We start from the raw sequence: 26424 nt of genomic DNA, 5'->3' as shown, positions 1-26424 counted from the left end.
GTTAGAAAAAAGCCAAAATCCAAATTTAACAAGGTTGGAATTTTCAAAAACTCAGGCGTATAAAAGCAAAAATCCAAACCAAACAAGGTTGGAATTTTCGTAAATCCAGGTTGAAAAAGGCCAAAATACAAATTCAACAATGTTGGAATTTTTTAAAACTCATTTGGAGAAAAGCCAAAATCCAAGTTAAACAAGGTTGGACTTTTTTAAAATTCAGGTTGAAAAAAGCCAAAATCCAAAAAGTGATGCCAGAGATGCTGAAAAAGAGATCTTAAACAAGGTTTTTGTTTTAGTGAACAGTCACTCGCTAGCCTAGGCTCGATGGCACCCGGTCAATCTCACGTTATTGTTCGCACAGTGGTTGAAAAAACGTAATTTCCATATGGATTTTTAACGTTTTCCAAACTGTTTGGAGAAACAAAAATTTCCAACCCAAAAAGTCTAGTTTTCCAATCGAAAGAGTTTCAATTTCACAAAAATGTAATTTCCACAATGGTTTTTAACGTTTTCCAAACTGTTTGGAGAAACAAAAATTTCCAACCCAAAAAGTCTAGTTTTCCAATCGAAAGAGTTTCAATTTCCCAAAAATGTAATTTGTTTTCCAATCGAAAGAGTTTCAATTTCACAAAAATGTAATTTCCACATGGATTTTTAACGTTTTCCAAACTGTTTGGGAGAAACACAAATTTCCAATCCAAAAAGTCTGGTTTTCCAAGAAAGGCTCTCAATCTTAGAAAAGTGTGATTTCCACATGGATTTTTAACGTTTTCCAAACTGTTTTGGAGAAAATACAAATTTCTGACCCCAAAAAGTCTAGTTTTTCAACCCGAGGTATCAAATTTACAAAAATATGTATTTTCACATCGATTTTCGACCTTTTTTCAATTTCCAAACTGTTTGGAAAATAAAATTTTCCCACCCAAAAAGTCATGTTTTCCAACCAGCCTTGGAAAATTGTCATTTCTACATGAGTTTTTTTCACTTGATTTTTCAAGGGCATTGGTTTATTCTACAAAACCTATGGGTAATTTACGTTTTCCAAATCAGCTTAAGGTAATCGCTCAAATTTCCAAACCTCAATTATAAAAGCAAAATTTCCAACCCAAAAATATTGAATTTCCAACCTTGGAAATCGAAAATTTTTTCCTGTGTATGCACGCAGATTTAACAACAGCTATTGTCTTCATTGATAAATCTATATTTTGTTGAATCCAGCTACTTAGGCGAGACCAATTTAATTTGTTGTTCTACGGACAGATCGTTAGAAAAATATGGGTCGGTCGGTCGGCAAAATAAGAATAGATTTTTCATTTATCAGGGTTGGTAAGGTACCGAGAAAATTTTCCAAAAAGTATCTGGATCAAAAATTCACTTTGTTTTTGGACCTACCTCCGGGTACCCCGGTGGAGGTTCTATAAATTAACCCATGTCCGTCCGTTCGTTCGTCCGTTCGTTCGTCCGTCTGTCTGTTACCAGCTTTTCTCAGGATTGGCTAATTAGTTTTTTCTGATTTTTTGCACAATGATGCAAAATGGCAATGCCCAGAACGTGACGGAGTCCGATTTTCGAGAAAAAATTTATTTGGGCAAATTTGGGCCAAAAACTGCCTAAAAATAGGGTTTTTTGGACTTTGTGCAAAATCCTGTGATTACTTTTTTCTGATTTTTTGTACAAAGATGGAGGGCAAGATTCTCTAAAGAATGGCTGAAGTGGTTTTTCCCGGAAAATTCTTATTCGGCTTAAAAAACGGATTTTCGTATTTTGGGGAAATTCCCTTTAAGCAAATAAGAAAATGTAGCTTTTCTCAATGTTGACTCATAATTTTTTTCTGGATTTTGATGCAAAATGACAATGCCCAAAATGTGACGGAGCCAGATTTTTAAGGAAAATTTTTGGGCAAATTTGGGCCAAAAGCAGCTTTAAAGGTTTTTTGGGCCTGAATGGTTTAAGTGATTTTCGTATTTGGGGAAATTCCTTTTTACCATTTTACATTATTCAAGGCACAAGCTTTATTTTTCCATTCTGAATTTTTGTACAATTATTGTCACTTTTTTCTTATTTTCATCTGATGTTAATCATTAGGTAGGTGCATTCAGCATGTTGCTTGTTTATCTTCGATGAAGATCATAATAAAATTTTAGTGTATCTAGAATGCTTAATTTATGATTTTTCAATTTCTTGAATTAATTTTCAGCTTTATTCAAGTTTAATTCTTACAAATAACTAGTGTGTAAAATATATTGTAGTGGAAATTCGATATTATTATTATTTTGATTTTAGGAAAAATAGGGTCGGTCGGGCCCGTAGAACAACAAATTAAATTGGTCTCGCCTTACTATATGAGATATTATCTTCAATTTAAAATATTGAATTTCACTTTAATTGAAAAGCTCCATTTTATGATTACTTTGATCTGATTTTTTTCCAGGGCGACTAAAGGAGTATTTTGACGAGACGGCAAAATCTTCGAAAGAGAAAGATCGGTTTTGTTGGATCCAAAACGGATGGTTCTACATTTCGAAAATCGGTAAATCGAAGCCAGTCAAAACGATTGATTTATCGACGGTCGTCGTTTTAGATGAGAGTGAGCAAAGTATTGGAAAACATGCTTTCAAGCTAGAATACACGAATTCGAACGAGAAACGATGTTGTGTTTATCTGAAAGCCTTGGATGCTGGTTCGGCGGATAAGTGGATGGTTGCTGTCTCTATGGGTATCTTATATCATCGTCTGACAGGCGGTAGTACAAGCGGCACCCAAAACAAGGAGCTTGATGAAGACCCAGCTGATTTCGATTTTGGTCCTTTACCTATCGACAGTGGTAAGCCGAGATCGGATTCTGAGATCGTGAGAGATATCTCGATGCGGAAAGAGATTGCTTCGAAACTGGTTAAAGAAGATCCAGATGCTTTTAACATGGTTAAGAATATGTTAGATGATGAAAAAGACGGAGATGGACCACAACCGCCGCAGCCGCCGCAATTATCTGATGAGAACAAAGGAGAAGCGTTACCGGATGAGAGCGTGGAGATGGAGGATGTTTCTAAAGATCAAGCGAAGAGACCAACCGAATTGAATATCGAATCTCTACCAGAGTTGAAGAAACAGTTGAGTCATTTGAACGACGATGAAGACCAAGTGTTCAATGATGGAGTCACAGATCAATCTTTTGAGTTGCTTGACAACATCCCGGATAAGGAGAATGCTGATGAAACCTTCCGTAACGTTAAAGGGATTCTACATCAACAAGAAAGTATACGGAGAACAATACTAAAGAACCAACGTGAGAAACGTGTTCCTCCTCCCGTCAAACGTAAACCAAGTAAACTAATTCTACGGAAGCCGACTTTTACACAGGACACAGTATTATATCAATGTGGACCTTTAGATGCTCTATCTTTAAACAAACTGCATACGTACGCTGAGAAAATTGAACTTGAAAAATCAGCATTATCAAAGTATGTTCGAGCATTAGCTAGTTTGATTTCTGAATCTGTTATACTTGATTCGAGCAAAGATTCGAGTGCCAGTCCCACAGAGAACAGCGTCACAGAGGCCGAGTATAAGGTCCTCACTAAAGACCATGATAAATTTAAAGAACGATTAGGTATTGTTGAAAAAGAACTGAAATCTTGTCGTATTCATATCACAAGAAAAACTGCTTCTAAATCGAAAAATGTTATATCACCGGAACTATTGAAACGGGCGCAAATGAAAGGAGGGCGTGCAACGCCCCAAATAAAATCCGACGACGATGAGGATGAAAAAGGCGGGGAAAATAAATTGATGCGTGAAACGCCTGGGCGAGCGAGCCAAGAAAATGAAGAAGACACAGACTCCATTATCATTTGAAATATTTTTTATTGGGCGTACCTTGTAGAGGGAGTATACGTGGGTTTTCAATGTTCAGTGTATTGCACTATATATAACCCTACATCCTATTGTGAATATCCAAAAACTTGTGAAAATTTCGGTATCGATGACCAAACAAGGAAATTGGGGTCAAATCCTGGCTTTTCTCGGGTGTCTCTGTTAGAAAAAATGACTTACGCATTTCATAAATTGAAGATCATAGAAGCCTTGATTTTGATACTTATTTATTTGCCAAAATTATTTAACTTTCCGCTTGAAAAGATATCTTTAATTTAATTTCCCTAGGACAAAAACTTGGTATAGGACAATAATTCCAATGTTTTCTAAAATTGGTATACGAAGGAGAGGTCCGAGAAACAACCTTTTCTGGAGTTGGTGGGATCTTATTTCACCGAATTCATTACATCATGAACCCAACAGCTGATTGGTTGAAAGTGACGTATTGACTGATTTTACATCACTTACAACCAATCAGTTGTTGGGTCTGTGATGTCGAAGACATCGCAGTGGTGTGTATCATGAATAGAGGAATTTGTCTCCTCTCTCGAAACGGGTGATTCCGATAGAAAAATTGACGTAATCTACACTTCCGTAGACCATGAATAAATCAAATTGCATGACCAGAAAGAGAAATGTTTTTGTTATATATAGTATTTTATCTTATTTTCGGTATTTTTTAAAATTTCTTAAAATATATATTATGCTTTAATGCTGTTCTTTTATTAGTAGTAGTAATTATTGATACAGAAAGGAGGTTTTATATATTTCTTCTAGCATCGCTAATTTTTTTCTGTACTGTTTTATTGCTGCTACAGTATTTTAAAAAATCTTTTAAAATGTTTTGATAAAAAGTACTTTTTAAAGAAATATGAATGAGAATATTAATTAGGGTTTCTCCAAATTGTATATGAAACTTATTTTCAAACATTATTTACCATCTGGATCAAGCACTAAATGTCTTCGTAAAGACTTAATTCAAGACAAATATAACTGGCACATACTCTACCCGGAGTGATGAAGTCCAGGAGTTTTGAAATTTTAGTTAAAAATCTTGATTTTCAGTACACGCTTTTTTTTATAAGAATGGTGTATTTTCATTCCATCATGGATATTCTTAACTTTTTGGCAAAAATCATCCAAAAATATTCTTACGGTTTTCTTAGGTTAAGATCGAAATTGGCAATCCACAGGTTAAAATGCATTAAAAATGGCATTTTTAGGTTCAGTTGCTAAATTCCATGATGGTGATATTCTTACCATATTCTTAATTTTTTGGCCATTTTCATCTTGGACATTCTTATAAAGTGTATTCTTATAAAAAAAGCGTGTAGTTTTTCTACTGACTAGATCTTCGAGCCATCCATATAACACCTTCTACTCGATCATTATTCCAATTCCTTCCATGTGGATCCAGTAGCACGGTGGATCGACCAAAACTCGGAAGGCAATTTTCGAAAGTTGGTATTTTTATCCGTTTTTCAAGATTTATACAAACGCGATAGGTACTTAATTAAATCTTGAAATTTTGACCAGTGAAAGCAGGGATATGTTATAACTGGATAACGCACATTTAAAAAAGCCTTGTTCTATCTCTGTCCCTGACATTAAAATTTGATATGAAATTTAACTCTTTTAATTACAAACTCGTGAAATTTGGATTTCCTCTTAGCCAATGATTCTGCTGCTGCATTTATCGTTCACGATTAAAAACTTTTAATTATCAAGAGGGTCTGTAAAACATTGGTGAATAACAATTTAAAAAAATGAAAAACATTGTTTTCATTAGTAAAGTTATAAGAAGCTTCTTCTCTAAGATTATAAATAGTACTTTTTCATTTGAAATACCGCGGGGTGCCTCACTTTCTAACTGATATTTTCAGATAGCAAGTCGGTATGTCTGATTATGGAAAAGATTTCAAGTCAATTGAAACAATATTTGTCAAAATATTTACATCCTAAAATTTTAAAGAGAAATCATGAAAGCTTCTCAAATTCATAACACACGCTGATAAAAATAGATTTCATTTACAAGGAAGCTTTTGGGGTATCTTATACAAATATTATTTTGATGAAAAGTGGGAACATCATAGCAAAATATGTGCAAACGTACTGCATGAGTACTTTGTTACGATGGCCCCTAAGGCTCACCACGCACTTCCAGTTCTTATAAAATTTGTGAACTAGAACTGTCTAGGGTCATGGCCCAGAAGGCTCACAAGACACTGCGCACTTCCCAGTTTTTTTGTGACGACACTGCGCACTTCTAAACATATTTTGAAGACGCAAAAGTCCCCTTCGAAAGAAAGCCGTTCTGGTCAGCAAAATAGATACCGAGTTGTAATAAATGAGTTGATGATAATAGCGAAGAGGCTCGGAAATCCCGAGTTATTTTTCTCGAGTTACGAAAAAAAGGAGTTATAACGTCATTTTTCGATTTTTAAAATCTCGAGCTATCTCTGATATGGTATCTTAACTCATTTAAATTTTCGAATCATTTCTCGTTTTTTAACTCGGTTTCGCTTCTTTTAAATTTTCGAGTCATTTTCCTTCATGCAGATTCTCGGATTCTCGAGTTATTTTGGTGTTCACTGCAGAAGACTCAAAACACACCCACACACTCTCTAGTTTCCATGCACTAGGGGGGTGGTCCAATGGCGGAAAATGCTAGCTGCGTGGAGGCAAAAAAACAAAGCTGATATTTGTTCACTTTTTGCTTCCCCAATTTTTGCCACTGGGGGGATTTTGCTGACCAGCACTTAACTCAGAAATTTTAACCTGTAACTCTTAATATGAACAACTCGGAAATGTTAACTCATTTTGCGTAACTCGACATTCATTTAAAAGACCGAAAACAATTTCATCGCGCGGGCCGCTCGCTTTGAAATTTCCCGCCCTGAAAAAAGTCAGAAGTGCGCAGGGTCACTTGAGCCTTCTGGGCCATTGACCCTAGGCAGTTCTAGTTCACAAATTTTATAAGAACTGGAAGTGCGTAAAAACTAGAAGTGCGTGTTTTGAGCCTTCTGGGCCATCGTACTTTGTCTGCTTCATTTTTCTTATAAAAACAGAACACTCAAGGGGACAGAGATGGATTTCTATTATCAACAGTTTACAATAGAGAAGACAAGGAAGCAATCCACTAAGGAATTCTCGTCCTTCATCCAGCTCCGCTATAACATATCCCTGGTGAAAGTGTGAAAGACATTGGTTTCAGGAACACAATACCTTATTTGCAATAATTCAAAACTTACAGGGGATGCTAAACATAGACCAAAATAGATAGTGAAGAGTGCAATATACCGCGGGTGGTTGGGCAATTGATCATAGATGACTCAATCTGAAAAATACCGTATGTGCGGCCCAAAATCAGGTTCTTTAAATTGGACCCTCAAGTGCAGAGAAAATGTACTGTAATGTACTGAAATCTGAGTAAATTTTGGCAAGTACAAATCGACCCTTGTCTGTACACAAACCCGATATCTACGGCTAATTTCAAAATTCATTCCACGCTACGATGATCGTGAGATACACTCTGGTACAGAGTAAATCGACCCTTACTCCACAGATATCTGTAAAGCCCGAAGGGCTAGATTTGCAGCTTTGTTCAAAAAGTGAAGCTCATCTTTGGAAGGATTTCCTACCAGAGTCACGTGACTAAAATATGCAATTTCACCGGTTTGAGAGATGTGAAATAGCGTTTGTCGCCTACGTTTTTTGATCTCGCGCTCCGAAAACAATCAAAATGCTAGATCCTATCCATCGGCACGAAATTTAAAAAGTCAAATTTTAGCTTCACTTTTTTTTGCTGGAGAAAGCTTAAAGTTGCCTATCTAGCCCTTCTCGGGCTTAGATATCTGTGCCTTACTCTTGCACTTTTCTCTCATGTTGACACTCTTACAGTGCATATTTGGAAGCCTGAAAAACGAAAGACTTATCCTTAAGAGCTGCTTTACGATGGCCCAGAAGGGTCAAAATACGCACTTCTAGTTTTTACGCACTTCCAGTTCTTATAAAATTTGTGAACTAGAACTGCCTCTAGGGTCAATGGCCCAGAAGGCTCAAGTGACACTGCGCACTTCTGACTTTTTTTCAGAGCGGAAAATTTCCAAGCGAGCGGCCCGCGCGATGAAATTTTTTTCGGTCTTTAAAATGAATGTCGAGTTACGCAAAATGAGTTAACATTTCCGAGTTGTTCATATCAAGAGTTACAGGTTAAAATTTCTGAGTTAAGTGCTAGTCAGCAAAATCCCCCCCCCCAGTGGCAAAAATCGGGGAAGCTAAAAAGTGAACAAATATCAACTTTGTTTTTTTGCGTCCACGCCGCTAGCATTTTCCACCATTGGACCACCCTAGTGCATGAAAACTAGAAAGTGTGTGGGTGTGTTTTGAGTCTTCTGCTGTGAACGCCAAAATAACTCGAGAATCTGAGAATCTATAGGAAGGAAAATAACTCGAAAATTTAAAAGAAACGAAACCGAGTTAAAAAACGAGAAATGATTCGAAAATATAAATGAGTTAAGATACCATCAGAGATAACTCGAGATTTTGAATTCACGGGAAAAAAACGACCTACAAAATTGAGAATGACGTCATATGGAAGGTACAAAATGACGTCAAAATTTCCGAAAAATGACGTCATAACTCGGTATTTTCGTAACTCGGTTTTTATAACTCGAGAAAAATAACTCGGGATTATCGAGCCTACCAGAACGGCTATCTTTCGAGGGGACTTTTGCGTCTCTAAAATATTTTTAGAAGTGCGTAGTGTTGTCACAAAAAATCTCGGAAGTGCGCAGTGTCTTGTGAGCCTTCTGGGCCATGACCCTAGACAGTTCTAGTTCACAAATTTTATAAGAACTGGAAGTGCATGGTGAGCCTTAGGGGCCATCGTACTGCTCACCTTGAGGGGTACTAGCCGCGACTCGGTTTGCCGGATGGGTCCAACGGGCGGGCGGGACGGGTGGGTGCCGCCGCATTTTTGAAAATTGGTTTCAATTAGTAGAAATTCAAGGAAATAAAAAAGCCAAAATATTGCAAATTCTGGGACTATTATCATAGTATTTTTTCGAAATTGAGCTCCCCACTCTCCTCTCCCCCCTCTAAAAATGAGAATAAAATAATAAGTACACAAATTATTTGGGCGCGGAGGCGGTCGGTGAAGGGCGTCAAAGGGGTACCTCAGATGGCCGCATGCGCATTTTGATTTGTTTTGAATTTGATTGGCGTGAAGAAATAAATTTTCATTTTATAGTAATGTCTTCATTCTGTCCAATCTGATTGAGTTTTGACTATCATCACAAATCATACCTTCACATCCAGCATCACCTGTCCACCAGTGTCCACACATATTCACACGTAACAGACACATTGCACGTCCTTTGTTTCGTACATCTAGAATCCTGCATAGTACACTAATAAATAATAGGGATGGAAAGGTATTTTATGTTAAAATTTTTTGCCCTTTTTTGTTACATTTTTTTCAGCCATTTAAATGGTTTATATCCCATTTTAACTCAAATTTTTCTCGACCATTTGACAAAACTTTGTTTCCCTGATCTCCCAGTCATTCAGTGCTATAAAGCTGTCCCTTTGTTTTTGATCTGTCAATCACCATAACAATATTTTCTTTCATGATTCTTTCACGTGTAACCATTTTCAAAAGGCTCACAGTAAAATTTGATATTGAAATTTAATTAAACATGGCAACTCATTTCATTTCAAACAATCTATTTGGTTCTTGGTTGTGAAATAACTTTGTATTTTAAACTTTGTTTTCGTGGCTGTTCAGTGGCTGTTGCATGCATTCATCACCTTTGAAAAGTTAATCTAAGTGGCCTGTTGTTAAAGGATTATTATGAGTAACATAGTTTAAGGTATATTTTAGTAGCTGGAAGTTGCACTTGTTTGCAGAGCTTTTCAGTTTTTAATCAACAGAATTTATGGGTTATATTTTTAAGTATTTTAAGCAATATTATTGCAAATTTTTAATCTGTAATTACAGTAGCTTAGGCAAAAGGGGTGCTGGATACTTATGTGCAGACAAAAAGGGTTGGCTTTCACCTTCCAAAGCCTCCCTAAAGGGTACCGTGAGATTGGGTAACTTGCATCATTGGAGGCTAGCATGCATAGCCCTCAAATGAAAGACTTGGCTGGTCATTAAAATACAAAGTTAAATCAAAACAAAAATGGTAGAGTAGAGCTGCGAGCGGAGCTGCGTAGTTGTATTTTAATGACCAGACCAGACCAGACAGGTCATTTATTTGAGAGCTATGCATGTTAGCCTCCACTGATGCAAGTTACCCAATCTCACGGTAGTTAGGAATAGATGTTTTGGCGAATGCGACAGTCTTTTGAATAACTAATTACTCCACATACCGTAGCTTGGTCTAATGTCGACACCCCTCCTCTAATTCCGACACCCTTTTTATTAGCTGAAATTTATAGAAAGGTTGAAACTGTTTTTCCTTTCTCTAAAGAAGGGTGTTGGAATTAGACAAGGGATGTCGATATTAGACCAACTTACGCTACATTACTTTCCCTCAGCCAATAAAAACATGATAAATTATCTTTTCTCTAGGTAACTGCTGTGGAGTAATTAGTTATTCAAAAGACCGTTGTGTTTGCCAAAACAACTATATTTTTGGAGAGTTTTTGTACACAGCTGCAATCAAAAAAAGGATTGGTGTAATTTAAGATGCACGATCTAACGATTTACGATGCACGATTCGTGATCCGTGCATGAAATATGTTAATTCATGCGTAATTATGCAAATTATGATTAAATATTTAGGCAATTTACAAACGTTAATTCTTTAAGGTGAATTTGAATTAGTTTTTCCAGAAAGGTTGATTGAAGGTGATTTTAATTGAAATCGGGAACTTATCAAACAGTAGAATATCAAATTGGAGAGCATCAACTGTATGATCAGTGTATAAGACCAGGCAATGTCAACCGAACCCTATCAAACCAATTTTTTGTAATTGAACCATCACATTTCATCGATACCGAACCTGATCAAACAGTAATCAAACTTTACCAGAAAATCTTCAGCTCAATTAAAGTTTGGTTACTTATCGCAGTTTGATTAAGTTTGATCAGTATTTCTATAGCTCAAATGGTTCCAGTTATTGCTAGCGCAATATCTCTAGCCTAAACGATCCCCAACAATCATTGGATTAGCAAAAAAAAATTGTTCATGTGCTCCGAGAATGATTTGTGAACAAAAGCCATAGATCGAACACATCGAACATCAATCGAAGTAATCAAACTTTACCAGAATTTCTCGGTTTGATGACTGTTCGATTTGTTTGGTAATCAAACACCTACTATTCGATTAAGTTCGATTGACATTGCCTGGATAAGAATTGAAAAGAACAGTAGAAAAGTCTTGTTATTTTTTTGCGAATTTAAGGTTGACGTAAAAAATTCTTTTTACCTACTATTTTGTAGAAAGTCGCACCACTTTTAAATAAACCCTTTTTAAATTTTAAAACCACTCACTACGTATCATCAACTGCTTTTTCAAAATACAATAAGATTTTAGTCTCAAGACTGCACAAAATCCTTCCTTCATACTCAAATCAACCCCCGCAGCTGGCCTACCGTGAAGTTGGGTAACTTGCATCAGTGGAGGCTAACATGCATAGCCCTCAATTGAATGACCTGGCTGGTCATTAAAATAAAATACAAAGTTAAATCAAAACAAATTCTCCTAATCACTAAAGTGATGTCATGCTTAATTATGTTTGATATCATTATTAAATCTGAGATTACATGTCCAGCAGCCATCGAGAAACATCTGAATTCCTGCCATCTTAAAATTTATGACTAGTATGATTAATTTTTTATTATCCTTCCATGCTGTTTTATTTACCCGTGATTTTGTTGGCAATTAAATCTCCAAAAATACTTGTGCGGCAAATGAGGTTTTAAAAGGGTAGAGTAGAGCTGAGAGCGGAGCTGCGTAGTTCTTACACTGTTACATTTGTTTTAAAATTGATTGCCAAGTCCTGTTTTGGTTGGTCAGGAATTTGATGGCTATGCAAATTTCCCTCCACTGATGCAAGTTACCCAACTTCACAGTACCATTTTAGCATGACAGACACATAATATAAAATTCTTAAGGCCGACTGTGCCTTTATCTGTGCTGTAAAAAAAATTTGCAATGGTAGAATTTTTAAATCTTTCTCCCTCTTCATCATCAATGAAGCACTCAAAGTTTACTGAAGTTTAGCACATAATATTCTTATAATATTTTAATTGATAATTTATTGATATTCACTGAAACCCCACACTGCGCAGTGGAATGCCTGATGTAACTTTTGCGGCAACTTACTCGCAACTTACTTGGCTGATAATTTTGGACATTTTGTTTGACGTCTTTGTTTTTCCCCAACTCCATTCACCATTTTGATGGTCTTAAAAAAATTTAGGAAGATGATTTCTTTTTTGTCTTTGGGTAGTAGGGTTACAAAAATCAGAAAATTTCAAAGTAGTCCCTCTAAGGGCTGAAGATTTTATGATTTAAGGCATTTTTTTTTATTTCCAGAGAACAAATTGTAAAAATGTCTCTCTAAGGGTATGACATTTTTCAAAAATCAAAGAAAATTTTTCAAAAAAGTCTGTCTAATATCCACTTTTTCACTAAAAATTTGATCTCTCTAAGGGTCAGTTTTCAGAGGTCCTGTTCGCACATACACCCATCATCCGCCAACCCTAGTACCCCCCCCTCCTCTCGAGTACACAGAAAACCATCCATTTGAGATTCTTCATTGCATTTCTGTCCCACTTGTAAGCCTTGGAAGAATTAAATTTTGTAAACCTTTTTTTATGATTTTGAACTTTCCATACCAATTTACCAAAGGTGGCATGCAATTTTGTAAAAATTATATTTTTATCTGATGGTCGTTGCTTAAGTGTGAAACATTCTGTATTATGTTGTAATTTTTGAAGAAAAATAGATTATAATATTGTATAGAAATGAAAAGTATCATATTTAAACTAGCTGACATCCAATAAAGATAAGAAATCAAGATATAAATTGAGATAAGACTATAAAAGAATTCAACATCACTGATTAAAACTATATGATATTGCTTGGCAGCCAGAGAAGAAAAATCATTGTTACAATAAGCAATTCTGAATTTCATATTATTCCAAATCCGATCTCTAAGAATCAGAAAGGGTTGTGAAATTTAGACCAACGCCAGAATTCAACTAAGAAAGTTTTGTAAATTTTAGAAAATGAAGATGAAAAAAATGAACTTTTTATCCTTTGACGTCAGAAACTTTATTTTTGGTACAGAGGTACTTTGAAGATACTTTTTTAAAAGAGAGGGAAAATGAATAACAAATCTTTCAAAGCCCTACAGTATACATCACTCCCACTCTGTAGAAGAGGCCTTGCATCAAAAACTAGACTGTGAACAAAGTAAATGTTTGGATTCCCAGGCTAGAATTTCCCGTATTTCTCTTAATCAATTCAAGCTAAAAGTTTAAATAAATTAACCCTTCATTTAACCTCAAAGTTTCTTTCCAAGAAAATTTTTTATTTTGAGAAGCAAAGCTCTACTAGGAATTTGAGAATCAGTGGATCATTATTGAGGCTTGCTTGAGGTTTGAATGCTATCTTAACTTGCTGAAAGGGTCATTTTGTTGAATTAATTTGAATTTAGAATACGGTAGAGTTTCTACCACCCTAGATGGCAAAAAAGACTTCTAAAAACTCCTGATTTGTAGAAATTATAAAAATCATAACACTGTGCCCAACAAGGTCTCTTGGTGAAATCTTATATTTGAAAGGTTACATATTCTTTAACAAAGAATTTTGATTATACTTTGTAATAGGGTTCTATTTTCATTCTGTGGTATCATAGATTAAAAATAAAATTATCTTTGCCATTTCAAAAGACAATGACAAAAAGATCTCTTTCATAGAATGTTAGTTATTGAGAAAGTTTCAAATGACATATGTTTTTAGATAGATTTCAACGAGATGTTAAAGTAACTGTAAAGTATAAACGTTTTATGTTATAACACACCATATGCTGAGAATAGATTTTATTAAACTTTTAGAATCAAGGAAAAACTGAATCCAGAAAAAATGGTACAAAATCGACCCGAAAATGCAACAACAGAAGACGGACAAAACTATGTCTCTTTAACAGACAGAATCAACCAAAAGATCAAAGATAATGAGAAGTTTTTCTCATTGGAGTTTTTTCCTCCACGTACACCAAATGGAGCTGTCAACTTGATTGCTCGTTTTGATCGGATGTCACGTGGTGGACCACTTTTCTGTGACGTCACCTGGCATCCAGCAGGTACCACCCTATTACTGGGGATTTGGGAATTTTCTTTCTTCACCAACATTATATACATTATCTGACCAAGTAATTTACTTAGTAGGCCTTGTTATTAGACTGAATGTTATTGGTACTTCAAGGGCTGGAGTTTCGTCTCTATTTTTGTGTTGTGATATACTGTATTTGAAGTTCATTGTCCCAGCCCTTGAAAAAGATAGGATATTTATAATTTGAAGAACCTAAGAAGAAATCGAGACATAAAAAGAGGAAAACATTTCCAATTTGAGTACAATAATTACCATCCTATAAAAAGATAAAAAGTTCATTTTATATACAGCATTTCAAATTGACAACATTTTTCAGGCTCTTGTTCTTGACATCTCTTCTTAGTCTGTAAAATGTAACAAAACACATCCATTTTAAATTTTCAGGTGATCCTGCAGGTGACAAAGAAACCAGCTCCACCACCATCGCAAGCATTGCTGCCAATTATTGTGGTATTCAAACCATGCTTCATATGACGTGTGCAAATCTCACCAAAGAAACTGTCGTCAAAAATCTGACAAAAGCTAAAAATTTGGGACTAAGAAATATACTGGCACTAAGAGGAGGTATTTATCCGATGATAGCTTTTCAAAGTTTTCATCAAACTTTCTTATGCTTTTAATTTACCCCTTCTCCTGTCTGGAAAACAACAAACCTATTAATCGTACAACAATCGGAGCAGCAAGGTAATGTTTTGAACTTTACATATTTTTCTGACCAACAGAATATGTAATATTTATCCTTGCTGGCTCATTAATGTTTCTAGCTTGCCTTTTTTTATAATTTCTTTTTTTATGATTTTCTAGATCCTGTCAATGGAGAAGAATGGAAATCATTCGACGACAGTTTAAACTATGGATCAGATCTCGTCAAATTGATTCGACAACACTTTGGAAGTTATTTCACAATTTGTGTCGCAGGTCTGTTCGTATTCTGTGCTACTGTTTTCGCTCCCATGGTTCTTTTGGATTTAACTTACTATCGACCTACCCATTATTAGATTCTCCTGATAAAAAAAATCAAACCAGCACCTACCTAGATTGTATTTGGAGCTTACCTTTATGCATCTTTGCGAAGTAATAGTCGAGTGATCTATAGCTTCAGTCTTAGAAATCAGGGGCTCCCAGATAAATCCTTGCTCCATACGATGTTCTCGGATAGCCGAGTAAAAGTCCAAGTAAAATTGTGGATCTGTCTTTTTATTCTAAGTGCATATCTGATACAATATTGTATTTGCACTATATAAAAATTCAAATACTGTCTTTTCTTAGGTTACCCTAACGGTCATCCAGACGCCACGTCATACGAAGATGACATCATTCATTTGAAAGAGAAAGTGGACGCAGGTGCAGACTTCATCATCACACAATTATTTTTCAAAACTGAAGATCATTTGAAATTTGTTCGTGATTGTCGTCAAGCTGGAATCACTGTTCCTATCCTCCCTGGTGTCATGCCTATCCAGGTTTGTTCACCCTTTTAATGTTTTTATAATCCCAAAGCTTTTGATGCACTTATAATGTAGCTAAGAAACATTTTGGTCCTAAAATCGTAAGTGAAGTTGAAATCACTTTCACTTGGTCGATTTACATTTGAATGACGAAGAGGATTTCATTACTTTTGATTTACAAAGTTCATTATGACAATATTATCATCATACAGGATTTATTTCATCCAAGTTTCTTGGTTAATCATGGCCTATGTTTCAAACTAAATGTAGATAATTTCCAGTTTTGAGTTCATTGTCTCGGGACTGAACCTACTAAATTCATGATATGCACCATTGCAATGTCTTCCGTTCCACCCAATAGCTGATTGGTTGAAAGTGACGTATTGACTGCTTTTACGTCACTTCCAACCAATGAGCTATTGGGTCCATGATGTAATGTCAGAAGACATTGCAGTGGTGCATATCATGAATACTATAAGCTTGAATTAGAATGAATCGGTTTCGCTATCTATCGAGTGTTATTTGATCGATCTAAAGTCCCCTTTTTTTTACACAATCAGGGTTATGCATCCTTACGCCAACTTGTAAAATTATCCAAACTTGAAGTTCCACAAGAGATCATGGATGTTCTTGAACCAATGAAAAACGACGATGAAGCCATCCGTAAATACGGCGTCAAACAGGCCACCGAAATGTGTCGGGAACTTTTACAAAGTGACGACGTCCCTGGTCTTCATTTTTACACTTTGAACCGTGAAGTAGCTACTATTGAGATTCTCAGGAATGTTGGTTTATGGAAGAAATATCAAATTCACAGACCGTTACCATGGAAACATTCAGCGCACACCAAACGTATTAAAGAAGACGTCCGGCCCATCTTTTGGGCTATTCGACCTAAGAGTTACGTACATAGGACTTCAAGTTGGGATGAATTCCCGAACGGTCGATGGGGGAATTCGTCAGCGCCTTCTTTTGCTGAATTGACCGATCATCATTTATTCTTCTTGAGATCACCAAAGGGCAAAGAGAGTAGAAACAAGATGTGGGGCAACGAGTTGGAAAGTCTACAAGATGTCTACCATGTCTTCCAATGTTATTTGTCTGGACAGAAAAACAAGTGGGGAAACAAGGTATGTAACAAGAATTTACGTTTTACTTTATTAGGGTCGAAAGTCAAAGTGCATTTTAAAATAGTGAGTGTGTCATTACAGGGACTTGGAAAAATTGACATAGAGTCCCTCCTGTATTGGTTAACCCTACTAAAAATCCAAATTTTTCCTGGTTCTCCCTGGTTTCCCCCTTCTTTTTTTTGCCCCATCAAATTTTTGATTTCCCCCCATACCTCAAATAATGGGGAAAATCAGAATCCCCCCTTTATAAAGGGGGTGGGGCACTATGATTGACGTCGTTTGACTCTAACTCGTAACCCCTTTAAGATAACCTTTCCTTTCCTTTAAATTCTTATCAACCGTATTTCACAATTGTTTGACCGGTAAGACTTGTTAAACTTTTTCTCGATACAATTATAGTTTATTTGGGTTAAGCAATTGTTTACTCGGGGAATTTCCTAATTCAATATGGATTGCTTTTATGTCATTTATCTGTGTTTGTTTCTCTTTCTTACATGGTAAAGAATGTGATGTTTTTGTTTTGACTGTGTTTTGACGTCAGAAATTAGTTCTCGTGAGTCTTTTTTTGACAACGCAAACCGCCTTCTCTTGTTTCAGCTTTCATAAATGCTGCAATAAAAATATTTATTAAAAGAATCCACTTTTTTGCTCAATTAAACGCGCCGTTTTGAAATAACTTTTCTGATTATCTTTTGATAAGGGGATGTAATCCTCTGGGCGTCATACTTGCTTTTCAGTTCTAATGATAAAATCTTTAATTTTTTTTCCATCAAAGATTAAGAAAGTCGCCCAAGTTCGTTTCATAGTATAAATGATTTTATCAGTAATAATGAAATTATTCCGCCCAAAACAATGACATATTTAAACAGTGCACTAAATGTCCTAAATTTTGAATTTTTTTCTCAACTTTGCCCAACCATGGTGGGTTACGTTACTTTTATCCTGTAACAACTTAGACAGAAAGGCGATTTTATGATGAATTGCATTTGAAAAATCACAATGTTACTAATTGTAATTCTTGTAATTGTAAATTTTAGTCCATGTTTGCCCTATATTTTAGGCAAAATTATCTGAGAGACCTGATCAAGTAATTTTCAAGACGATGTCTGTTTGATTGTTATTTTGGTAAAGTTTTAAAATCTCCCCCCCCCCTACATATATAGAGAAGTTTGGTTATAAAACGATTCTATCTTTCTACTTTCTACTACTCTCCCAGGTAACAGCTTTACCATTCAACGATGAAGAAATCCAAACCGAAACTTCTGTTTTGTTGGAACAACTTGATCGCATCAACGGTGAAGGATTCCTAACCATCAACAGTCAACCCAACGTTAACGGTGTTCCTTCAGATAATGAGACTTTCGGTTGGGGAGGCAGCGGTGGCTACATCTACCAGAAAGCCTACTTAGAATTCTTCATGCCCAAGAAGTACATCAAAGCGTTGAGATTGGTATTGAAGGACCTTCCGCAAGTCAATTATCATATTATCGATAACCAGGTATGTTGAACGAAAAAACAAACGTTGTTTGATGCATCATTGCTGTTACGTTAATCGCATAAATTTTCGTGAAATTTTTGCCCGCGAAACTAAATCCAGAAAATTTCGTAATTTTTTTGGCTCGCGTAATTAAATCTCACGAAAATTAAGTCCGATTAAAGTACATTTAAATTTTTACCGCCTTTTGAAAAATCAGAAATAGTGTGTACGACAACATCTTTTTTTTATTAAAACATTGTATTCTGGAAACAGGGGGCTGCAGGAATACAGAGACTGAGATCAGGAGATCGGAATACTGCGCTGTTTAAACGTTCAACATTTAGATTGCGACGTCAAAATTATATAGTGTGCCAGCCGAGTGATATCCACTGTAGGCCCTTCGATGGGTAACAAAGGGGTATGAGGTGAAGTGTACATAATTTCTACTACGTACGGTGCTTGCAGAAAATTCATCCCATAAAACAACTTTCTTCCTGTTTATTTTAATCTCAGGGTTATGTAGACGACACGAACGCAGATCGTTACCAACCCATCGCTGTAACGTGGGGTGTCTTCCCTGGTAAAGAAATCAAACAGCCCACTGTTGTCGACCCAATCAGCTTCAACTTTTGGAAGGTTAGTACAGCTTTCATAAATCAAACCAATTTTTGCAGCTGTTTACTCGTCCCTCTAGTTTTCAAACCGTTTTTAAGCGTCTCTATGACTTGGACAAAGCTTCTTTTCCTGAGGTTTTGAAATAGGCCGGAAAGGGTCTTGGAAACCACTAGCAGATTAGGTTATCAATGTTACCATTTATTAATGTTTTTTAAATCTATAGAGCTGTCACGTGATGAACTGTGGAAAGCCACTATGCACATATTGTGCATTTTCAAACGAAATACGAAAACAGACAAACGAACGGGGTCTTTCAAACTGCCTCTGATCGAGGTGGGTTCTCCCTGTTTGGGGAGATTTATTGTTTGACACCGAAGTATACATGTAAACTGACGCTTATAAAGCGTGACGAATTAAATGAAGCAGAGACTCCGCAGAGCCAACTGCGGAGGGTTATTGTGAAATGGTACTGACGAAATGAAGCAGAGTCTCCGCTGAGCCAACAGCGGAGGGTAAATGTTAAATGGCTGGACTGAGACAAAATGAAGCAGAGTCTCCGCTGAGCCAACAGCGGAGGGTAAATGTTAAATGGCAGACACGGACTATGGACTGATTTAATTACAGAGACTTTACTACGTAGATTTTATGGTTATTTATTTTATTGAAGAATTGATGCATCAAACTTAAACCTTGCTACTACTCGTGCTTTGAATTCTATAATACCTAACCGGTTCTCTTCCAATAATAGCTTGGGATCCTGAACTAATCCGGGGACAAATATAAATATTGCTGTTGAGGATAATTGTCGGGAGTTACTTATTGAGCCGTAGCGGCCCGCCCGTGACAGATGGGGGCTCAACCGGGACTGTTCAGGAAAGCATCGAATAGTGACATTGGTTTGATTTGCATTACCATTGAGTTTTACCGTATTGAAATTGAACTTGAACATTATTGACATTGATTATTACGTATGGAATTGTCCATTTAAAATGGATGTGGTTATTACTGACATTTGACGTTGAATTATTATGAATGAAATTGTGTATTTAAAAGTGGATGTGGTTATTATTGACATTTCATATGAAAGTTGATTAAAGTGGTGTCAATTTTAGCAAACGTTAGAAATACATTCAAAAGACGTACACAAATTCATGCTGAAGGAGAGGGACGAAGTTTTGGTTGAATTGTTTAAGACCGAACTGTTTGTTTGATCACTTGAATGGCTTGCAAGTAGCTGTAAAACCTTAGAATGTTTGCACGGTTGAACAAACATTTTGAAACATTTCAAGAAAAATTCGGTTGATCAAACATTGTTGAATGTAGTTGATTGATGTTTGTCTTGGTTGATCGAACAACCATTATGAACCCATTAAGCTTTTCTCTGGCTCAGGAGTTTTGATAATGGTTTTGAAATCATCAAAAAGTTTATGAGATTTTTTTTCGGCTGAGAAGATAACCTTGAAGGAGCTGTTGGAGCATAACCTAAGGGAAGAATTGCCCAAAGGGAAAAGGAAGACGAAGCTAGCCAAGGAAATCACAAGGCAAGAAAGAGAACTTCGAACGACGGAAAGGAAAATTCGAAGGCTGTGGTACTTGGAGAAGAAGCAGAAAGATCTTGTTGGTGAAATTCAAGCAATGTCTACATCATTGGAGCTGAGGGAGTACAAAAAACAAGTCATCTAACAAGTTTACACTCAGTTGTCAACGTTTAGCTAACTTGTACTTGTTCCAAGTACTTACCTAGCGTTCTGTTGATTACCTACGGACTTGGGGTTGCTTCTTTTAAGAAGGAGTTTACCCATTTAACCTTGTAGGGGCTGAGAAACATGATGTATTCCTTCGACGAAGATTACACCAGCATTGGAAGACGTGTTCAGAAATGAACTTTGGAATTTTGTTTCGATCTTCACTGATGATATTATCATTTACAGTGACACCTTCGAGGAGCACCTAGAGCATATCCAGACCGTATTCAAACGTTTGCGGGACGCCGGATTGAAAACGAAGCGAAAGAAGTGTCACTTTTGTGTTCCAGTCCTCAACTTCTTGGGTCATGAAGTGTCAGCGGAAGGGATCAAGCCAAAGGTCGATAACGTCAGGAAGCTTTTGGACGCCAAGAAGCCAAAAACGGCCAAAGAAGTCCAGTCATTCCTTGGGCTGACGGACTATTATCGTCGCTTTGTTCATGGGTACTCGGAGATCGCCAGACCTCTTTACAAGTGCATCCCAAAGTTTCAGTGGGGAGAAGAGCAAGACAAAGCCTGGCAAACCCTAATTGAAAGGTTGATAAACCCGCCCTTGTTGAAGTTCCCGGATTTCAACAAAGAGTTCATCCTCAACACAGACGCTTCTGGGTTGGCTTTTGGGTATGTGCTGTCACAGACTTCGGGTGATGATAAGCCACATCCAATCAGATACGGAGGTAGGGTTCTGAGAAACGCAGAGATCCGATACACGATCTCAGAGAAAGAGCTGCTGAGTTTGGTGTATGCAGTGAGGAATTGCAGTCAATATCTCGAAGGACGTTTCTTCACCATATTTACGAATCATCAACCCCTGACTCATGCGTTGCGATTCCGCGATTCGAGTGGACGCTTGTCCAGATGGGCTGTTCTGCTTCAGCAGTATTCTTCCGAGATCCGCTACAAGAGGGAAGCGAAGAACAGTGATGCAGATGCAATGTCGCGAGCTCCCATCCAACATGTCTCTGAAGCATTCGTTGGAAGTGTTCGACTTGTGCCCACGACGGAGGTAGCCGCAGAACAAGAGTGTGACCGACCATAATGAAAGTACTTTTGAGAGTTTGGGGACCAAACTTCCCGTTGGCGGAGGTGTTGTCACGTGATGAACTGTGGAAAGCCACTATGCACATATTGTGCATTTTCAAACGAAATACGAAAACAGACAAACGAACGGGGTCTTTCAAACTGCCTCTGATCGAGGTGGGTTCTCCCTGTTTGGGGAGATTTATTGTTTGACACCGAAGTATACATGTAAACTGACGCTTATAAAGCGTGACGAATTAAATGAAGCAGAGACTCCGCAGAGCCAACTGCGGAGGGTTATTGTGAAATGGTACTGACGAAATGAAGCAGAGTCTCCGCTGAGCCAACAGCGGAGGGTAAATGTTAAATGGCTGGACTGAGACAAAATGAAGCAGAGTCTCCGCTGAGCCAACAGCGGAGGGTAAATGTTAAATGGCAGACACGGACTATGGACTGATTTAATTACAGAGACTTTACTACGTAGATTTTATGGTTATTTATTTTATTGAAGAATTGATGCATCAAACTTAAACCTTGCTACTACTCGTGCTTTGAATTCTATAATACCTAACCGGTTCTCTTCCAATAATAGCTTTGGATCCTGAACTAATCCGGGGACAAATATAAATATTGCTGTTGAGGATAATTGTCGGGAGTTACTTATTGAGCCGTAGCGGCCCGCCCGTGACAGAGCTTCTACTCAGTGAAGTGTAAACCTTTGTGCTCTGCTGATCAAATACTTACAGCGATGACAAGCGAATCTTTCTAAACCACTTTCTATAGTTCGAATCTCTCATCTAATTCGAACAAATAAGATTCCCCGTTCTAGTTCGAATATACGAGATTCAACTATAAATCGTTTAAATACACAGGACGAGGCTTTTGGCTTGTGGAAGATCCAATGGCAATCCCTTTACGAAGAAGGATCCGCCTCTGCTAACGTCATCGAAAGTATTTGCAATGATTTTGTACTCGTCAACCTCGTCGACAACGATTTCATTAAAGGTAAATTATTATAGTATCTCTTTTTATGTTTTATGTTTTTTTTTTAATAACTTAGCTCCTCATTTCATTGTCAGAGAGTGACCATATAACCTTGTATTGCCGACCCAAAAAAATATCAGCGTTTTGATTGGTCGAGAGCATCGAGATATTTGCGATATTTCATATTTCTTTAGTCTGGAAATATGACCGCGTTGACTTTTGGGGGACTGGGTAAGCGGCGGGAGAAAAATCAAAACAAAACAGCCGAAAAGAACTGACCTTCGGAGAAACTGACTTGGGAATCAAAGGGAAAAACGCAACAAAAATATGTTCAGATTAACTTTTACTTTGGAGTTCTTCCATAAAAGACACTAAAATCAAATCTGATGAACTAAGAAATTATAAAACTACACCACCCAAATATTTTCAACTTTTGGCAAATTTGTCCGTGTGGTAACCAAACAGTTTTTTATCAATGCATACAAAATAACTTGAGATTCTTGAATGTTTGCCAATAAAATTTCTCATAACATAACAAGGGAAGTGTAATGTCTTGTATTAAACCAAATGACGAGTGATTTTTATAAAAGTTCTCTCCTAATTCTCGTTCTCGACAACAACGTACGTCCTTGACTTTTCAACTCAACAATCATTACATCTTCCTTCTGAAATTCGAAACATTTAGAGCTTGACGATAATCAAGAAAGTATCCAAATTGTTTTGCTGTTGAAAAAATGTTGTTCTTTAACCATTATTACAAGCATACATTTCCATCGTGGGACTCCTTTCCTCTGCTATTCTTTTCCATGGCCATATGTCATCGAAACAAAAAAAAGACTGAATGTTATCAATCTGATTAATCCAATGATGGAGGGTTTCTTCTTCATCGAAACAATACTGTACATCATCTGCATTTTGAATTATCAATCGAGAAACTTTCAAATACATCTCTGAAAAATCTGCAACTTTTCAAAACAAAACTTCTGGATCGAAAATGATCGAAAAGTTTTGTTTTTGTGTGAATATTTTCAGCGGGAAGTTATCGAATATGTTTTTGTTCGAATCTAACGTTCGAATTAGATTTTCGAATAAAACCATTCGAAACTACACAGAAGCAGAAGAAGGCGGAAGTAAGTTTTGAAACAAAAAGAGGACAATTTTTTTGAGTCGACAATAAATTAGTTATCACATGACTTCTCGTGCAATACTCGAGATTTTACGAGTTCCGATATTTTACCGATATTTTTCCTCGCCTAAAGGCTCGGAAAAATATTACGGAAAAATCTCGGAACTCGTAAAATATTTCTCGTATTGCACTCGAAATGATGCGATAACTAGTACGTAATACCATCAATTGATATCCAACTTGAAAGTTATATTGAGAATGAATGATATTAAGATTCTGATATGATAGAAGACTCTTATGAGTCTATGATTCGTGGTTATAATCTATTCATCCAGTGAAAAAAAACAAAAGAATTCACCTTGTAAAAAACACAATCTCCGACCCACACACGTTTACACACTTACCTCGCCTACTCACTTTTTGGACCTACCCCGGTGGAGGTCCTATAAATTAACCTGTGTTTGTTCGTCCGTTCGTCCGTCCGTTTGTCTGTTACCAACTTTTCTCAGGGTTGAATCATAGGAATCTTTTGATTTTTGGTACAAAGGTGCAAAATGGTAGTGGCCAAAATGTGACGGAGCCCGATTTTCGAAAAAAAAAATTTTTGGGCTAATTTGGGCCAAAAAACGGCTAAAAAACGGGTTTTTTAGACTTTGTGAAAAATTGGGTCATTAATTTTTTCTGATTTTTTGTATGAAAGTGGGGTACCATCATAGGTAAAAGATGGCTCGAGCAGATTTTTGCAAAAAAATTTTGTTGGCTCAAAAAACGCATGTTTATCTATAAGAATCACTATTAATAAGCATACATCAATGTTCTTAGTCAAATTACTCAATTTTTTTATGAGATAGATGTTTTTTTTGCTCATGAGGGCTTACTTCTAGAGAGTATGTGTGTTTAGACATGAAATTTTGGTTGCTTAGCGTGTTTTTATAGAAAAACTGGCCGAATTCGGTATTTTTTTATAAGCACATTATCAATTACTTAGGTATTAGCTTTTCTTGAGATTAGCTCTTTCATTCTTTATGATTTTTTGCACAAAGATGCATAACTTTAAACCCTTAAATGTGACGGAGCCCGATTTCCGAAAAAAAATGTTTTTGGGCAAATTTGGGCCAAAAAACGGCTAAAAAAAGGGTTTTTTGGACTTTGTGAAACATTGGATCATTGTTTTTTTCTGATTTTTTCTGATTTTTTACATGAAAGTAGGTAAAAGATGGCTCGAGCAGATTTTTGTAAAAAAATAATTTTTCAGCTAAAAAACGCATCTTTATTTATAAGAATCACTATTAATAAGCATACACCAATGTTCTTAGCCAAATTACTCAATTTTTTAATAAGAAAGATGTTTTTTTTTGCTCACGAAGTCCTGAATATGAAAGATTATTTCAAGAGCATGAAATTTTGGTTTCTAGACATTTTTTTTTATAAGAAACAAACGACTAATTTTAGTAGATCGTCACTATTTCTGTTCTGAATGATTGTTTAACAGTCATGTTCACGTAGATATCAATTATATTTGTTAAATGCATAACCAGGTAGGTCCATAAAAGTATCCCTTGTTTTTATAAGAATGGTGGGGAAAATCATCCGAAAATATTCTTACAGCATTGAAGAAGAAGATTCTTACAGCATTCTTAGAATGTTTTGCATGTTCTTAACTGATTAAGTTTACATTCAAAAAAAGTCGTGATCAATCTTTTTATCTTCAGCATTTTTTGAGTATTTAGTAATTTGTGCTGGTATTGAATTAACTGAACTCATCCCGTTTTCTTTGTTTCACAGGTAACTGTCTTTTCGACATCATCGAGAAAACGATCGAAATCTCGCCTACTCTCTCACCAACCGTCGAAGAGGAATTGGCCAATGAGAAAGCTTCATTCCAATTTGAAAGCAGCGATGACGAACAACGTGTGACGTCACCAATCAATGAACAAACTTCACCTCAACTCGCTGTTTAAGAGATGCGTACAAAAAAATAACGTTTTGACATTTTGTTCAGTGAAAACATTTTTAAGAGATTGATGTTGTTTTCAGAGTTTACACACGCACATACACGGGAAGACCCCCAATGCTTCCCGTCAAACTTGACGTGACGTTAAACAAACGTCCATGTAACGTTAGGCGAAGGTTGGGAAAGCGTTGCGCGGTAATTGCCTTGTGGTCATCGCATGGACACTGCTTGAATGGTGTTTTTTGGTTGAAACTCTGTAATATACAGTGTGTCCCATAAAGCAAAGAGAAAAAAGATAGATACCTTATCGGGGAAAACTTCGTCGGGGAAAAGTGACGAAATTTTGGACAAGTGAAGAATATTTTCCCCGACGAAAATTATCCCCGGCCTTAATGCGTTTACCAACTACCAGCAAGTGACGAATTTTTCCCCGGCAGAAATTTTCTCCGACGAAGATTTCCCCGATAAGGTAGATCCTCAAAATTTAGATAAATGTTTTTGTAAAATATCTGGATGTAGGTATTCATCTATGCTGAAATAATTTTAACTGCTCTGTAATTTTAAAGAGGAATACTAAGGAAAGATTCTTCTCTTATTTTTTCTGCTTCGCCTTCGGAACAAACACTGTATTTATAAAAAGTTGGACGGTTGGAACATCTTTTGAACTGTTTTTGAATGATCTGGGAATGTTTCATATATTATT

At 36.5% G+C, this 26424-nt stretch overlaps 2 protein-coding genes across 4 annotated transcripts in view; both read left to right on the top strand.

The window, feature by feature from the left end:
- Positions 1-4220, top strand: part of LOC136802741 (uncharacterized) — a 30902-nt gene extending 26682 nt beyond the window's left edge. For 2 of the 3 annotated variants that reach the window (XM_067059492.1, XM_067059491.1), the window contains exon 13: positions 2429-4220. In XM_067059492.1, coding sequence (XP_066915593.1) covers positions 2429-3852 — 1424 coding nt within the window. In that variant the 3' untranslated portion in view covers positions 3853-4220. The remainder of the gene's footprint in view (positions 1-2428) is intronic. The other variant, XM_067059493.1, reaches the window with a different exon arrangement.
- A 4856-nt stretch (positions 4221-9076) lies between these two features.
- On the top strand, positions 9077-26027 carry LOC136802730 (methylenetetrahydrofolate reductase (NADPH)-like). Its single transcript, XM_067059480.1, has 10 exons — positions 9077-9305; positions 13946-14193; positions 14607-14786; positions 15027-15140; positions 15492-15685; positions 16231-16800; positions 18017-18298; positions 18791-18913; positions 22530-22662; positions 25553-26027. Exons 1-10 carry the CDS (start codon positions 9298-9300, stop codon positions 25726-25728), a joined length of 2028 nt encoding a protein of 675 aa, XP_066915581.1. The 5' UTR covers positions 9077-9297; the 3' UTR covers positions 25729-26027.
- Positions 26028-26424: the final 397 nt, after the last annotated feature.

The sequence above is a fragment of the Clytia hemisphaerica genome, unplaced genomic scaffold (assembly GCF_902728285.1).
Source record: "Clytia hemisphaerica strain Z4C2 unplaced genomic scaffold, Clytia hemisphaerica genome assembly, whole genome shotgun sequence".
Classification (NCBI taxonomy): Eukaryota; Metazoa; Cnidaria; class Hydrozoa; order Leptothecata; family Clytiidae; genus Clytia; species Clytia hemisphaerica.
This window is presented reverse-complemented; position numbering and strand designations above follow the sequence as displayed.

Coding starts and splice junctions, on each gene's coding strand:
- LOC136802730 (XM_067059480.1), top strand. Junction 14,194..14,606: donor CGTCACCTGGCATCCAGCAG/GTACCACCCTAT, acceptor TTAAATTTTCAG/GTGATCCTGCAGGTGACAAA. Junction 22,663..25,552: donor CGACAACGATTTCATTAAAG/GTAAATTATTAT, acceptor TTTGTTTCACAG/GTAACTGTCTTTTCGACATC.